The following is a 17,825-nucleotide window of genomic DNA, read 5'->3' as shown; positions in this document are numbered from 1 at the left end:
GCTACATATGATCACATGTAGTATATTTTTATCTAAGAACACAATTGTTCGGTTTGAATATACGTGCACCTTTATAAGAAACACATCAAGCGGTGGATATGCGACAATTAAACATTTGTTTTCTATTTAAATATTTATAAACGTGAATATACGACTTGCTTTAACGAAACAAGCGTTAATGCGTTACTGATAGGAACATGAGGCAGCAATGAATTGGACACTCCTAGTGTAAGTAATCATCATAGAGTCTAGGGCAGCAATGAATAACACTCCTCGTGTAAGTAATCATCATAGAGTCTAGGGACCCTTTACATTTTGCATCGTAAGAGTGTGACCCGTTAATATTGCTTAAAATAGTTGAGCTAACTTATTTTTCATCTTTTCTCGTGCTGTTTAACCCATTCATGCCTAGCGTCCTGAAGAAAGGACATTGCAAACAGCTTAAACCCAGATGAGACGCCGCATGATGCGGCGTCTCATCTGGGTCTACGCTTTTTGCTTAAAGGAATTTCTGTAAGAATTGCACTAAATATAGAAAAAAATATACTAGACATCCCTAATTTTGGAAATAAATTGATCCAACTTATGGGAGAGTCCACTGGGCATAAATGGGTTAATTACCCACACATTTAGGTCCGGTTGATAGTACTTTTACTTCCCACAGAACAATTCGGTTCAAATTACTAATAACAACAATACACCTTTTTAGCTTTATTTCAAATGTGAACATATTTATTTAACGCAGACGTGTACATACATTTTAACACAGAACAAGGGCTGTTTGTAAAACATGCATTCCCCCCATATGGGCTGTCAGTTGTAGTGGCAGCCATTGTGTGAATACGTTTTTTGTCACTGTGACCTTGACCTTTGACCTAGTGACCTGACAATTAATAGCAGTCATCTGCCAGTCATAATCAATGTACCTATGAAGTTTCATGATTCTATGCGTAAGCATTCTTGAGTTATCATCCAGAAACCTTTTTACTGTTTCGAGTCACTGTGACCTTGACCTTTGACCTAGTGACCTGAAAATCAATAGGGGTCATCTGCCAGTCATGACCAATGTAACTATGAAGTTTCATAATGATCCTAGGCCTAAGCGTTCTTGAGTTATCATCCGGAAACCATTTCACTTTTTCCAGTCAATGTGACCTTTACCTTTGACCTAGTGACCTGAAAATCAATAGGGGTCATCTGCCAGTCATGACCAATGTACCTATGAAGTTTCATGATCCTAGGCCTAAGCGTTCTTGTGGTATCATCCGAAAACCATTTTACTATTTCCATTCACTGTGACCTTGACCTTTGACCTAGTGACCTGAAAATCCATAGGGGTCATCTGCCAGTCATGATCAATGTACCTATGAAGTTTCATGATCCTAGGCCAAAGCATTCTTGAGTTATCATCCGGAAACCATTTTACTATTTCGAGTTCCTGTGACCTTGACCTTTGACCTGAAAATCAATAGGGGTCATCTTCCAGTCATGACCAATGTACCCATGAAGTTTCATAATACTAGGCCTAAGCGTTCTTGAGTTTTCATCCGGAAACCATCTGGTGGACGGATGGACGGATGGACCCACCGACATGTGCAAAACAATATACCCCCCTTTTCTTCGAAGGGGGCATAAATATAACATTTACTAATCTACATTAAATAAAAATTGCTATATGATATTTTCCAAGAAATTATCGGAAAACATTGTTATAGTTAAAGGGTATCTGCCGGCTTATGCCATTATAACACCAATGTTAAATGACAAAAGCCGTTGCCCGGTTCACGGCACGCGGAGCCTACCCTCTTGTGAACCATAACCTTTTTGTGTATTTCATCCAAGTAGTAACCTTGACACATAACAGAAACGTGTCATTTTTATGAAACAATTCTTATAAAACTTGTATACACATTGTGACATTGTTGTCCACTTATCTGTCAGTCCAGGTCCGAATAGTCGCTAAAATTGAGACACCTCGATAAGAATTCATGAAACTTTACATTCACATTTTAAAATACACAAAGTAATGCATTGACCATTTTAATTTTGTGATGAAACTTAGTTTACAAATGAACTCAGAAGAGCAATGTGATATTTATTATTTTCCCTACCGTTTTCACAGGAAGGGATTTACGGTTGACCATCTGTCCATCCGTCTGTCAGTCAAATAAACCTGGATCCGGTTACAATGTTTTTCTAAGACCTATTTTTGGACACCCGTAACCCAGGCTTACTCAACCTAGATATTGTCAAGATGAGCATTGTGATCAAGTTTCATCAACATTGAGTCTAAAAGGGCCTCTAGTGTTAACAAGGATTTTACAAGACTTGACATGTTGACCTAGGTTTAAGACAACGCGTGGCCAAGATACGAACCTCTGCTGGAAATTGTCCAGATAAGCATTCTAACAAAGTTTCATCAAGCTCGAGTCATGTGGGCTTTTGAGCGGTAACAACGTTTTTCTAAGATTTGACATTATGACCCAGTTTTCGGACACATGTTACTCAGATTCGAACTCGGTCTTGATATGGTCTATATAAACATTCTGATCAAGTTTTATTAAGTTAATTATGGCTGCTGGAATGTAACAAGGTTTTTCTAGGATTTAACCTGGTTTTTGGATCCACATCATCCAGATTCTAACTTGGCATAGATATTGTACAGATCAATTTTTTTGGACGCACTTGACCAGATTGGAACTCGTCCAAACATAGGGTGATCACAATAGCTCATCTTGGTCACTTTGTGCTAAAGTAATGTAAAAACTTAACATATAAAGAAATAAATAAATAGTAGAACGTATGAACAACTAGCATTTAATTTCTATGCAGAATTTTGACAACTTTTGAATGAACTATTAGTCAAGTCCAGCTAATGCGACTCTAATTTTCTTTTGAAAAAGTTTTAATTTCCTAGAATTCCACTCATGCAAGAAAAATTGAAGATAAAAGCAGAAATGAGGCTGTGACATTTGCCTACCTGACTTTTTAACACATTGAATGAAACTATTGAATTGTTCTCAAATTTCAGAGTTCACAGTTTCAAAACCTTGCAGCCTACACGAATTAAAAGCACTGGAACATTTGTGGGTATATCCGTGAAAAATATCATGAAAGAAACGGACATTTTTGTAATACCCACTTTCTCGATTTAAGCAGTATTCTTGTAAATTGCATGCAAAATCGTAAAAAATATCAGTTGGTGGTGTTTCTAAATGTGTATACAAGGATGCTGCTGGGTCTTTACGTCCTTCTACTGTGGTCATATGAAACCCATAACAATGACCATGATCAGCACAAAACTACAGAAATAAATTTGACGTACCAGGAGCCGAAGTATGAACTTTTGAGTACAATTTTTGACAGCGTTCAAAGTCTAATGTTGGATCATCGTGGTCAACATTCTTTTTACTAGAATTATCATTGTCTATGGTAAATTTTCGCATGTTCCTCAATTTCAATCCTTTTTTATTAAAGTAATATGCATGACCATAAACTGCTGGATTATATGTTCCTAACTGGGGAATTGCTGGTTCTGGTTCATTGCTCTCAATACTTTGTGACTGATTGATAATATGCATAATCAAAAGTTTAATATCATCCGGCAGTGTGTTGTTATTATGTAACATGGATTCACCTACAAGGTCTCTGAGCTCAGGAGCAACACGTCTCATTTCATTGAGTATAGCATTAAACCGATCAATGGACAAACTTGGTTCACAGATAAACAAACGTAATGTAGAACAGAAGGAAGGTGGTAAGAAGCTTGTAACAGATGCAGTGGTTGCTAACATTTTAATAACATAAGCAAAGGCTATCTTTTCCCCAGCAGACATACTGTTACTTAAAAATCTTTCAAATGATGGTCTAACATCAGCATCTAAAACCTGTGTAACATTTTGTATTCTGCTTTTTTTTTCTAAATCATCTTATATATCTGTATTGTTAATTTCTCTTAGCTCCAGTTTAGCCAAATAAATCAACGTGTCCCTATTTTTAATCATTTGTTGTTTATCAATATCATTCATGTTTTTCAAAAAACACCGATCCATTCTACGATGTAATGTTGGTTGTATATCAATATTATCAGCGCATTGCGAAATTTCCTCAAAAGTGGCATGTCTAAATCCTACACCAATTTTTGTTCCATCACAACAGAGCCTTTTGGGTTGAAATCCACAGACACTACATGGAATTCTAAAATCTATTTTCATATTAGAGGCCCAACTAAACCACCAATTTAAAAATACCTTCGGGTCCATGAATTTAGCTTCAGGATGTCTAAATTTGTATGATTCATTTTTCATCATGCAAAATGCAGAAAATGTTGTGCCAGATGTTGTTACCATATTAATAAACTCGTATCCTATTTCATCACCTGCAGCAGTATCTCTTGATAATACATGCAAACAATCACCCAATCCTTCATCCCAGTAGATTTTACATGGCTCTGACGCACTGCAACAATGTCTTGTATAAACATCACATTTAACAGGGGAAAAGAGTGTGTAAACAGTTAGGCACCGTTTGTTTTCATGCAAAATGATGCCATTAGGATCCCATTCCTCGTGATCATCTGTTTGTACCCAACCAATACCACATGCACATGTAGTGCCGGGAACTGTAGGAAACAAGTCAGGACCTCTAAGACATCCATCATTTGTTCGACTTAAATGAAGATCATTCCATGAATCACGCTTTAAAATATTATTTCTTAGAGTATCACTATCTTTGGATTGTGCTGGATGTCCGCTTTTACATTTAAATTGCCAAAGACCAGATTCTACATTAAAAAAGTCAGTGCTTGTATTTTCAAAGTTACCTATATCATTAGTATTAGTGTCATACTGATCAATAACCTCATCAGGTTCTGTTTGAACAGGATCATTTAAAACTTCAATGTCAACAGAATCAAATTCTTCCAACACCTCAGGGTGACGTTGTAAAACAGCAATGTGTTTACAGACATTTTTGGAAAGAAGATTGTCTATTGATTTTTTGTGTCCTCTCGTGGTTCTGCATTTTCCATCCAAACAACTTAACATGTACTTATTTAATTTTTTATTAAATGTAAGATGAACAAACACTGGATGTTCGTCACCTTCCACAAGAATTGAATACTTACGTGTGTCTTGACTGCAAGAGAGTGTCACTTAATCTTTATCCTTATCATTTAAAGCAGTTTGTACAAACCGTTGAATTCGTGTTTCAGTAGAGTTACTGCCATCAACCGTCAAGTTGGACACAACCATCTGTTCTAGAAATTTGCAGTGCATACAAGTTACAGCATTTTCTTCTGTTGTATCTAAAACGAAAAACTCATCATTTGATTTGTGTGCATTTTTAATATTTATCAAAGTACTGTAGGTGTTACAACTACAACGATAATAATCTCTAGTTTCCTGTGGGTATTTGAGGACATAGACAAATGAGTTCCTCTTAAATGAGCCGTCATGCTGATCATAATCATTCATCACACAGCCTAAATTTCCTAATTCATCAAACATTTGAATAGAAAACTTCCCATGATCCAGGAGTGAGCAATAGTAATTTTGAAACAGGTTCAAAGAAGAATTTGTGGATGATTGTATTAAGGTTGCATGAGGCAATGCTTCTGTTAACTGGCCCTGTAAAAATGTACGTGTTACACTATTGGTCTTAATTGTTTTGCATCTTTTTATTTTTTTCGCTACCACATTTGTATTACATAAACTTGCCCCTGGAGTATATGTGGTGTTGGAATTATTTAACTCTGGAAAAGCCTTAACAAAATAATTGAAAAGTGAGGCATATTCTTTTTTCATGAAAAGATATATTGAAAGATTTCTTAACGAAGTTGCCTGAGATAAATTAAAAAAGAAGTTTGAATCAAAACGTGCTGATTTTGCAAAGAATGACTCTAATCCTTTAATATCCCCTGATAAACAATTCAATATTTGTTATTGTTCCAAAAGCGTTTTGTTACCCGTTACCTTTTCAGTTAGCATATCATTTGACTTGACAAATTTACTTTCAACTTGATTTAAACGGAAGTTATCAAACAGATTGATAATTTCAGACTGTGTCTGGCTAGGCGATAAAGGTTTAAAACAAAGGTATTGTTCATCAGGTTTTCCTAATGAAGCTTTGCTTTTTTTTGGCAAAACATGTATTATAAACGAATCTATACTAATTTCTGAGGTGTCTATAATGGTATCCAGCTCAGCAGCGGACTTGGGAATCGTTTTTGAAATACAAAGTTTCACAATTTTGTCTGGTCTATCTCGTTTTTTGGGTAATTTATTATTTTCTGTTTCCATTTTCTTACAATCTTCTACATTTATTACATTATGCAACAAAATGCTGTCATCTGACACTGCAAACTTATCTTCCATGAATTTTAAGTATGTCTGTTCCATCAATCCTTGATATATCCCACTTTCAAAATATCTGACATAAATTATTTCTTTTTCTTCAATAACACACTTAAAAATTGTACAAACAAAACATCCTTTTGTGCAGTTTTTAACAGACGAAAGTCTAGCTGCTTCTTGCTCTAAAGTAAAAAAACTCTGTTTAACACCAGTTACAATCTGTTGTTCATACATTTTATGTAATATTTGTTGTTGATATTGAGAAGCCTTTGAACATTTATCAAGATTACCTAAAAGAACTTTGAACCATTCCTCCCCATAACTTAATTCATAACCAACAGTTTTACTTTCCTCGCGCTTGCGTTTAGATGATTTAAGTTTCGTGCCAGAAAACAGGTTGGAGCCAAGTTCAGGTCTACATGTCTCAACAAAATCAAATTGAGTGCATTTTTTTACATAATAGTATGACCTAGGAGCATGACTCGGTACCAATGCTGACGCAGAAGCAACTTTATTATGGTTGGAATATTGGCTTATTATATCTGGCCATCTTTCTCCTAACAGAGATCTTCTGTGTAAAAATTCCACACAAAGATTTTGAAACTTTTCAAAAGCTTTGCTACTTATGTCCTCTAACTACTTAGCATGATCCTTTGGTGTGTAAGTGAGCAAATCATCCATGATGTTGAACTCTTCATCAAATAATGGCAGCATCAGCTGTGGTCTCTGGAAAAAAGATTCAAATCAGGAGCAAATACAATTTAATTGAACTGTATACCGGAAAGTGTTGTCAATTAATATCAATGAATATTAGGCAAATGCTATGATATTTTTATGAAGCATAATAGATGCTAGACGAAACACATTTGGACCTTCTGAATTATTTGTAGTCTACTTAATCTTATTTAAACTAATGTTCCGCGGTCGGAGACATATGCCCCCCCAAACATTGCCTTGACCATGACTTTGACCTAGTAACCTGAAAATCAATAGGGGTCACCTGCCAGTCATGATCAATGTACCTATGAAGTTTCATGATCCTAGGCCTAAGCGTTCTTGAGTTATCATCCGGAAACATTTAGTGGACGGACCGACGGACGGACGGACCAACAGACGGACAGACCGACATGTGCAAAACAATATACCCCCTCTTCTACGAAGGGGGCATAAAAAGTACAAAAGTTAGTCAATGTCAGGTCCAAATGAGGTCAGGGTGATGTGGATGTGTTGATAGTGCTAGGAAACATGTTATTTTGTAATAGCCTTGAATGGCAGGACACGTACCAACCGACAGGCCGATTGCTATATGCCTTGAGCATCAGTAGATTCTGCCGTTCAAAAAGTCAATGAAGCTTAACTGTGTTGTTCTAACTGAACAGTAAAATTTACATACTAAATGCATTGGGCATAACACCAGATTTGTGGTTTCTTCCTTCACCTGATGATCCTCTAACACAGCAAGCCAATCCTCCAATGTTCGAAATATATTCTGGTCCTTATAATGGCAGACAAAAACAAGACCTATGATTTTAAGTAAATTTGTTATGTTCATATATACATTAATTATTTTTTCCAACTATTTTTTTTAGTTTGTATGTGTTGTTATACAATTGTATTAGACATGGCTATTGAATTTTTTCATTAGATTCTAACTAAACAAATGAGTGTATTTTTTTTTAACTCTTGATGCAAGCAAATGATGAACAGTAGTAATTAGGCACACAAACCTGGAAGACAATATGTACTTGACCATCAACACTAGAGAAGACCGACATAAAGATATGCAGAAAATTAAGTAACACCAGTTCATACACAGTACTCAACTTCCATCATAGAGATGTTTAAGTGCGTGGATTTCAAGACGATTAAAGCTCAGGACTTTGGTACAGTCTCCCCATCTACAGCACTTCTCTTGACCCACATGAGAGATGATATGTGCATCTAGCTGTCCTATTGAGTGAAAGTCTTCCTTGCAGGATGTCCATTTGCATGAATACTCCTATAACAAGAAAATTTGTAAACTGCAGATTTGGAGGCCAAAGTCAATTAACTTACAGTGTCCACATTTTTAACTTAAGTTATAATCATTCACTAAGTTTTACACAAATGTTATTTTTGTTTGAAAATGTTAATGAAAAGGCAAGACAAAAAAAGAGATGTACTCACATAAGTCAATGAAAATAAGACTACTAATAGGTCTTGGTGTGTATTGTGGATTTCACCATGATTTGTTTTACTCTATTTTTGTTTTATTTATCTATATATTGATATTTTCCATGAGTATTTTACACAGATACACATCTAATCAGAGCCTCCGTTAATGTAATAAAGTATATAACTGTTCTGTTCTTCTGTTAATAACTTATCGTAAACAAGGAACCGTCGGAGACGGGTGATGCTCTCCAAAGTTTTTTTTGTCACAATATTGCACTATATATTCAGATAAAAGGAAACGTCTTGAGGGGCATAAGTTTGGACAAAATAATACAATGGATGGTTTAGCAACTTTAAAATTTCAAATTTCAAAGGGCCATAACTCTGTGAAAAATCATCCGACCATAAACGGCTGATAATATGCACATCTCCTCTTGGTAGTGAAGCTTCCCATAAAGTTTCATTGAATTCCCGTAATAAGTTGCTGAGAAATAGCCCGGACAAGAATTGCACTATATGTACAATGGAAAAATTCAAAGGGCCATAACTCTGTGAAAAATCATCCGAAGAGAACCGGCTGATAATATGCACATCTCCTTTTGGTAGTGAAGCTTCCCATAAAGTGTCATTGAATTCCAGTCATTAGTTGCTGAAAAATAGCCCGGACAAGAATTGCACTCTATAAACATGTTAATGGAAAATTTCAAAGGGCCATAACTCTGTGAAAAAAAATCCGCCCAGAACCGGCTGATAATATGCACATCTCCTCTTGGTAGTGAAGCTTCCCATAAAGTTTCATTGAATTCCGGTCATTAGTTGCTGAGAAATAGCCCGGACAAAAATTGTGCACGGACGGGCGGATGGACACACAGACAGACGAAGCGGCGACTATATGCTCCCCCCCAATTTTTTTTTGAGGGGAGCATAAAAATAGCAACAAGTAAATTTGATATATTGTATGAATATGGCATACACTTATTTTTCCAGGTTGAAATCTTATTTAGTTTCTGATATATAGCCCTTAAATGTTTGTAACAGACAGATGGATGGACTGACAGACTGACCGATGGAAAACGCCAAAACTGTATCTCTCTGCCTTTGGCGAGGATAATAATTCAACAGAAAGTAGAAATCATCAATAAAAACTTGATGCATTTAAGTTGACTTAGCATTGAGTGAGTTCATTATGCCCCTTAACTGAACAAAACAGCTATTTCAAATACTAAACATGATTTGTTGCAATTATAAAAAAGCACTTACAGGTCCTGGGTTTCAATCACCAACATATGATAAAAATAGTTCTCAGTAACAAAGGGCACAGAAAATGCAAGAAAAAAACACTTAAAGGTTAAAATAAATATATACATGTATGGTTATTCAATAAACAATGTATAATTTGTCATAAAGTACCGGTCCTGGGTTTTTCTCAACATCATTTGAGAGCATCAACATCCGCTGGGACAGGTTAACATGTTGCTGAATACACAGCTGCATCATGATGTAATGAAGACCACCTTGTCCACACATATGACCCAGCATCATCAGTCCAAACATCTTCATCCACATGGTGGGAGGGAAATGTTCGTATGTTCCTACAGAACAAAACATGTTAATGACTTATTCTAGCTGTGCGGATCTTGGTAATATACCCATTAAAACATTCCTTAAAGACACACACCTTGAAATGAAATACATGGCATAGTAAATTTAAGTATTAATAAGAAACATATTTTATCTTTGCCAATTAGAATATATCTGGTGGTTGCAATGTAGAAATCCGTCTCTTTTGCGCTTTAAAACTTAAAAATAATTGCGTTTGACGAACTGGACGTATACGTATAAAAATCCTTCTGTCAGTTTTAAAAGCGGTAACGTTTGAAAAATAATAAATTACTTGCTAACTAGGCTATAGATTTAATTTTATCTATGCCAATTACAATATATCTGGTGGTTACGTCTTTTTGCGCTTTAAACCTTAAAAATAATCGCGTTTTTTAAATGGATGTATACATATAGAAATCCTTTCAGTTTTAAAATTTAGAAAAATAAATAAATTACTTGCTATCTATGCTATAGATTTGATTTTATCTATGCCAATTAGAATATATCTGGTGATTAAGGTAGAAATCCGTCTTTTTGCACTTTAAAACTTAAAAATAATCGCGTTTGTCGAATTGGACGTGTACGAATAGAAATCATTCTTTCAGTTTTAAAATTAAAAAAAAAAATTACTTGCTAACTAGGCTATAGATTTAATGACAATTTTGCACACTTTCAAATTGCATCTATATGTATTGATTAACATGTATTTCATTTCAAGGTGTGTGGCTTTAATATAATATATAAAACATTGTTGAAATGCTCAGTTAAATAAAAATAAGTAATATCCCTCAATGGGATCAAGTCACACAATAAACTTATAGACAATGCTTAATTTATTCACTTCAAACTGTTTTTCTTGACAGATATCAAAAGTTGAATCAAATTTGCTTTAATTTCATTCAAGATCTTATCACTGCATTTGATTACAAATTTGAAAAATGCTAAAATTTGCCTTCACAATGGAAACTTCTATTTTCCAAGCATCCCTTCCACTTCCTTGAGCTGACTTCGTTGAGTTCTTGATTAGCAGATGCAATCTGTAGGATTAACTTTATAAATAACTCTAAAATAAGTGATCATTACCCAAAAAATAAAAAATATTAATTCTTTTGCCTAATGAGACACTTTCACATCCATAAATGTGCCACAAACATAAAGTCCATTAACCATCCAATCAAAATATTCAGAAATAGAGGTGCTCATTATATTAACAGTAATGACAAAGTTTGTATACATGTATATATTTTCAACATACTATGTTCTGCAAAATATTCTCATGCAAACCAGGGTTGTCAATTTAATAAGCTACATTGCATGTAATAGGGGTAAGACAATTCTGAAAATAATCCTTGTTGTGTTTGTCAAATTTTGTTCGACAACTTCATTAATCACATATTAGCTAGATTTTAGGTTGCCATAGTGTAGTGGATATGGTGGCCACCTCACAAACAGAAGGTCATTGGTTGGATCTTAAACAGTGGAAGCATGCTTAAGATCTCCCCAAAAGACACCTATTAATGATCCTACGGACATATTAGCTTGATTTAACGTATCCATGTTGAAGTGGATATGGTATCCGCCTAGCAAACATGAGGTCAGTGGTTGGATCCCCACTGTGGGAGAAAATTCTTTAGATCTTCCGCAAAGACATCAAGTACTAATCCTACCCAGGGAACGGACTTGAGGGCATTTCAAGCAATCTGGCTAAAACAAACAGGTTTAATTAAAATAGAAAGATTAACTAAAATGGACATATCACTTATATAGGGCTATAACTATCATATTGAGTATGTCAACACAAAATTGTGTCATTAGTTGCTAGAAGATACAGAAAACATTATATGGGAAAGTGCATGTGTAGACCTCCTTTCTTTTGTTACTTAATTAGTACATAAAATGCTTGTCAAGCATACGCAAGGCAGTGATTAAAAGTCATACCATGGGTGAAGCTATTAGCTTAATTTTACTCTCTTTTCCAGTCTCCGGTTGCTTGATGTGGCGACTGCAGAAGTGGCTCAGCAAAGCGTCTTCGTTTGTGCAAACAACCCTGCATTCTGGACACGAAAGGTGCGCCTTCTTGAAATATAAAACTTAGTGAAACATAAAAATATATTAAACATTTTTTTTTCATTATATTAACTAACAAATACCTAATAAACACGAAATTTGAGATTAACTTAGATAAGAAAACATTTAATGTAAGCAAGTTAGTTCAAATAACAATGAACAAAATTGCAATATTTTTTATCAATAAATCAATAATAATTATTTTAAAAAACAACAACCTGACAATCTGCTCACATTTATGTGACTGAACTATCAGTCAAAAAACGTTTGTGAGCTAACAGATAGATATCTGTTATGAGAGAAGATCCAAAATATTTTTGCCATTTCTGATGTCATACTGCAAGTGTCAGTTCTTCTGGCTCTGGGCATTTTCTATTTCTATCAAACCACTAAATTCAATGTATTTTATTCAGAAAAGAATTAACAGACCATGGATGTTATCTAGCCTAAGAAGCATTATAATGCAAGGTACACTAATAAGTTACATTTCTTACCTTTTTCAGCTTCATCAATAAAGGACGACATGCGGGTGGGTTCTTCTGTCTGCAGGGTCGTGCCACTTCTTTCCTCTTCTTCTGCCAAAATATTAATTAAACATACTTGGTAACCAATATTATTTATAATGATGGAAGTAAATATATTTTTAATTTGCAGACAATTATTATATCTCTATTATGCTTTCTCACCAGGTATGTTCCACAGATATTTGAAGCCTTCACCTCCACTACAACGGTCTGGGCAAGTTCTACAACTATACAATCCTTCGTACTGGTTGCTGTCGGACATCTGAATTATGGAAGAAATACACACATATATATTGCCAAGTTGTATGATTTTGATACAAAAGTGATTTATTCCTCTATCGTTATCACAAAAGAATCACAAACCCAACCAACAGCAGTTTTATTCCTATGCTCTCACCTTAAACTCTGCAAGGGGCTCAATTTCACATATCTTGTCAAACCAGAACAAATGTACTTCAAGTTTTCATTTAATTACATGTATATGGACTGGCAAACTATGAATAGTTAAAGAACTTAGAACTGCTTTCTGTCCAATATGCGCATAGCAAATAAGCTTGCATTGTAAATGTTAACACTACCAAAAACGCTATGCTTATTATGAGGACCATTCTTTATACTGTCAATTAAGGGTGTTCACTGAAACATGCTGAACATAATTAAATGTTTGGAACTTTATAAGTGAAACATTCAATAATTTTAAAAAGAAAAATCACTTTAGTCAGTTCCATTTCTTAAGTGGTCTTCATGCATATGGTTTCATGCATGATGTTTCGTGCATAGTGTTTCATTCATCTGAAAGCCAACTACATTATTAGAGGTCTTGTTTTATGCATATGGTTTTATGCATGGTGTTTCATGCAAAGGGTTTGATGCATAGTGTTACACATTTGGTTTCTTTGCGTGTGGTTTATACACGAGGTTTAGTATAGGTTGTTTTCATGCATCTGGTTTTGTGCATGCGGGTTTAGAGTGTGTGGTTTTGTGTATGATGTTTGAGATCGAGGTTTTAATGCCTATCACTTTGGAGTATAGTGTGCGTTCATACAAACAGTTTTCATGGTAAAAGGTTCGAACCTGATGGGTCCTGGTCGAGTTTCATAAGAGAGAAATCAGCGCTGTAGTTTTAGGTTTTGATAATAATTGTTCTGTTCAGTTTCCGATCAATTTGGAAAGATAGCCACAAGGAAAATTCATTATAACCATTCTGTACGATTCGTCCGGAAAGCTAGCCGTTACTGTGTACATAAGGGAGGGATCGTTACAAATCTTAATACCACTTAAACTTAAATTTGCAAACACAATAAGAATGTGAAACCCATTTTAACTTTTTTTTTAAAATAATCAATTAACATCACACATAAAAAGGTTTATAATAATTTAAAACTCATAGAAAAACAACACTTAACGATCAACACAACAACAGCAACTATTAACAGGTGTAACAAGATGGCCATGCATAATTTAGATTTGGATAACTATGTTTTGGCTTAAAACACTTTTTATTTTCACATTATCTTCAATTTTGGATTACGTTCATTTTCAATTGTTATTTTGCAGGTTTCTATATTAGAATGTGTGTTTTCGATTTTATTTCTTTGTTTTGATTTATCATTGATGCGTGACCCTGGCTGAATCTAGCTAGTGGAGAACTTCAAATTACACATACTATGAACAGTGATCCTTAGCAAATTTTGGATAGTATATATGGCCTGGCTCTCACAACTAAAGGTAACATGTAACTTCATTAACCCAGAAACTTTACCTTTCATCAACAGTCTTAGATTTCTGGAACTTACATTCAACATGCACAATTATATAAGCTTAGGCTTTCGATGCAATCGAGCTAGAATAAATGGGTTTAAACTTAACATGAACAGTTATAAACATGCTTCTGTGGAAATCTTTAACTACTGCAAATAAAGAACACATTTATGATGTGGCGCGCAGTCCACAACCGAGTTTGAATAAAGCTGGCTTACATACTTTTTTATTTATTGCAGGATCCAAAAGGTTTCAGAATGACACACAGGGCAAATGGAGTCTCATTCGGTGAAATCAATAGGGGACTTATAAATAATTCCATATCACATTCAAAAGAAGGCTTTAATAAAAGATGGCTTAAATGAAAACTGTCATATTGAGAAGTTTAACATTAGTCTCAGTAAACTGCATACCTCCTTCCGGCCTAAAATTGGTCTTAGTTGACGTTTCCGTTCCTTGCAGACAACCACCATCTGCAAAAGACACATTCTTTATAAAATGACAGAATTATAAAAAAAATTAAAACAGTTTAACTTTAAGTAAAACTTATAATATAAAGTATAATGCTTCTTTTCTTTTTTTAACTTCACAATGTTTATGTTTTTTTCATTCTGTAAAAAAGCCATGAAAACGACTAACAATGACAATGGTATAATTGCTAATACCTTCTTCGTAATCTTGGGATGTAGTGAAGTCTTTTGAAGTGGCTTGATGCCAGCAGTTGCAGCAGGAGCCTAAAATTATTTGTTTAAATACAAACTAGATGACAACCAGACATTGATTCCCACCACGGAATTTGTCCGGACAAGGACAAATCCAATAGTCAGTTAAAGATTAAATGCATCCATGCAAAAGCCATGCTATTTATTCTCAAAACTTGTAAAAACAGGACGAAGCGCCATAATTATGACAAAATCGGTTACAGCTAAAACTCCTTTTTTACCAATCTCTATCACCTTTAACGCCATTCAGCTGTGGAAATATCAGCCAAGTTCTTCCACTATTAATGAAATATTGACTTTACAAACTTGCAGATTGCCAAGCAAGAGACGTGCTTAATACCTACCACATGGGAGGGGGGAGAGCTAGTGATAAAACTTCAAGCTGAAAGAATGCTCTTAAATATTAAATGACTTGGATAATCAACAAAATGCATTAAACATTTTAATGAGTTAAGAAGAAAGAAATTTGATAAACAAGTGTGTTTAAGAACATTTTTCATAAAAGCCACAATGCTATCAACACATGACCACAATTCTGCCAATACATGGTAAGTGACAAATGTGGCCTAAACCCTTTCATAAAACAACATTTTTATTATAACTTGTTTTCATATAAACAAGTATACCATTCGAACAACATCTGCGTATGATTTCGTATTTGCATCAGACACCATGGCTGGAGTGGAAACTGGAGTCCAGACACAATCAAGAACAACAGGCTCAGCTTCAGTCTGGTGGACATCAGTCACTGGCTGCATGTCGTCAAGGACCGTCTCTAAACAGCCACGAGCACCACTGGCATTAAGATGAAGGCCATCCCGGGTGAACATGTTCCTTGTCTATGATTGAATATACATGCAAGCATTTGATTGATTTTCATGTTTAGAAAAATACAAAAAATTTAAGTTGAAATTAATAAACATAATGAGTTTTTGTTTATATACAGTGTTCCAGATAAGTGTTCATGCAATACAAATAACTACATGAAATTTTTTGAAAAAACACCCAGTAAAATAAATCTGTACTTTTCTCTGGTAAAATATAAATTATATGTTCACATTAAAATCACTTTATTACTAAGAGTACTTGAATACATTTAAATAGACGATAGTCCCTGTCTCTGCTATCTTTTATTACTCAAGAATTCTAAAGTTCTGACACATGTCATATTTTGTTATTGGCTGTGAATAACAGTCTTAATGTTTCTTTGTTTTGTATTTATTTTAAAAAGAAACCCTTTTATCACAACAGCAAATAATTACATCATTAAGTTGAAAAAATAATTGATTATAATTTATTGAACAAGAGATTGCCAAGCAATATGCCCCCCTACCGGTGAAACTCCACCATTGTCAGTAAAAAATAATTTTTTTTTTTTATATATTTGTCGCCAAAGCAACCAGAATTTTTGACATAGGAACAAAATAAAATGACGTGCATAATCTCCATATTGCCATCTATCCATGTTTCAAGTTTCATGAAAAAATATTAAGAACTTTTAAAGTTATTGCAGGATCCAGAAAAGTGTGACGGACCGACTGACAGACGGACGGACGGAGTGCAAACCATAAGTCCCCTCCGGTTTCACCGGTAGGGGACAATAAAGCTTTGGGAAAGAAGATACAAACAGACAAGAGCATTGCTTTGTGTCACTTTCAAAGGTGGAGCAGACATTTTTTAAATGATCTGAAAAACATAGAAACATGTTAAAGAAGTCAATTACCTTCTGGTACACCAGAAACCTAACAAACAAAACCCTACGACAGTAGTCCTGAAGTAGTGAGTTGGCTCGTTTAATCCATTTCTGCATGGCAGTCAGACGTCCTTCTGGTATCCAACAACCTTGTCTGTAATCTGCACACCGAGGAAGCACTTCGCACAAGACAACCTCGGTGTCTGGACTGACCTGATGGACCACATCGCACAAGTCAGCAACATCTCTGGAAATTTTTCAATACAATCATTCTCATTAATAATAATATGTAAAAATGCAGTCAACAATTAAATAGTTGTTGTCACTAAGAATATACACTTCATGGCGACAACATATTATTTTCAACTAAATTGTTAAAAAATGTAGAGTAAAGTATACAAATGTGTTCTTTTTCTTTGCAGACTGACTAACCAACCAACATAGTTACATAAACAAATATGTATAATTATATTGTTAATAGTATGCGCATAAATAAACGATTTATTGCGTATAAATAAAACATTTATTGCTATTTCATGTAAAATTAATTGTAGACAGCAGGCCTTTTTCTGCCTATCTCACGCGTCCGATAGTCGGTGGACCCATTCCCAATGCTAAATATGTATATTTTTCTGACAGCAAATAATAAAAAACAGTAAAATTAACATGGATAATAGAAACAAGGGCTGTTTGTAAAACATGCATGCCCCCCCATATGGGCTGTCAGTTGTAGTGGCAGCCATTGTGTGCATACGTTTTTTGTCACGGTGACCTTGACCTTTGACCTTGTGACCTAAAAATTAATAGGGGTCATCTGCCACTCATGATAAATGTTCCTATGAAGTTTCAAGATCCTAGGCATAAGAATTCTTGAGATAGCATCCGGAAACCATTTTACTATTTAAAGTCACTGTGACCTTGATCTTTGACCTAGTGACCTGAAAATCAA

The 17,825-nt window shown here is 34.8% G+C and overlaps 2 protein-coding genes and 2 long non-coding RNA genes across 4 annotated transcripts in view; 1 reads left to right on the top strand and 3 right to left on the bottom strand.

Moving 5' to 3' along the window:
* LOC127837590 (uncharacterized) overlaps window positions 1-17,825 on the top strand; it is a 208,137-nt gene that overhangs the window by 100,501 nt on the left and 89,811 nt on the right. The window lies entirely within an intron of this gene.
* LOC127837618 (uncharacterized) overlaps window positions 1-17,825 on the bottom strand; it is a 107,741-nt gene that overhangs the window by 35,365 nt on the left and 54,551 nt on the right. The window lies entirely within an intron of this gene.
* LOC127837624 (uncharacterized) lies at window positions 699-1,797 on the bottom strand. The gene is made up of 2 exons (XR_008029377.1): window positions 1,322-1,797; window positions 699-1,028 (listed from the first exon to the last, which is right to left on the bottom strand). It is a non-coding gene; the product is annotated as an uncharacterized LOC127837624 (long non-coding RNA).
* Window positions 8,047-12,739, bottom strand: LOC127837593 (uncharacterized). The gene is made up of 5 exons (XM_052364850.1): window positions 12,671-12,739; window positions 12,048-12,185; window positions 11,062-11,146; window positions 9,918-10,099; window positions 8,047-8,352 (listed from the first exon to the last, which is right to left on the bottom strand). The coding sequence occupies exons 1-5, from the start codon at window positions 12,683-12,685 to the stop codon at window positions 8,173-8,175; spliced, it is 600 nt and encodes a 199-aa protein (XP_052220810.1). The 5' UTR covers window positions 12,686-12,739; the 3' UTR covers window positions 8,047-8,172.

The sequence above is a fragment of the Dreissena polymorpha genome, chromosome 7 (genome assembly GCF_020536995.1).
Source record: "Dreissena polymorpha isolate Duluth1 chromosome 7, UMN_Dpol_1.0, whole genome shotgun sequence".
Classification (NCBI taxonomy): domain Eukaryota; kingdom Metazoa; phylum Mollusca; class Bivalvia; order Myida; family Dreissenidae; genus Dreissena; species Dreissena polymorpha.
Note: the sequence above shows the minus strand (reverse complement) of the source record. Positions and strands in the feature narration are given on the sequence as shown.

Excerpts from the sequence above, each read along its gene's own strand:
- LOC127837593 (XM_052364850.1), bottom strand. Across the intron at positions 10,100-11,061 it reads TAGAAGTTTCCATTGTGAAG|GAACATACGAACATTTCCCT; the intron begins GCAAATTTTAGC and ends TTTGTTCTGTAG. Across the intron at positions 8,353-9,917 it reads TTGAGAAAAACCCAGGACCG|GAGTATTCATGCAAATGGAC; the intron begins GTACTTTATGAC and ends TTCTTGTTATAG.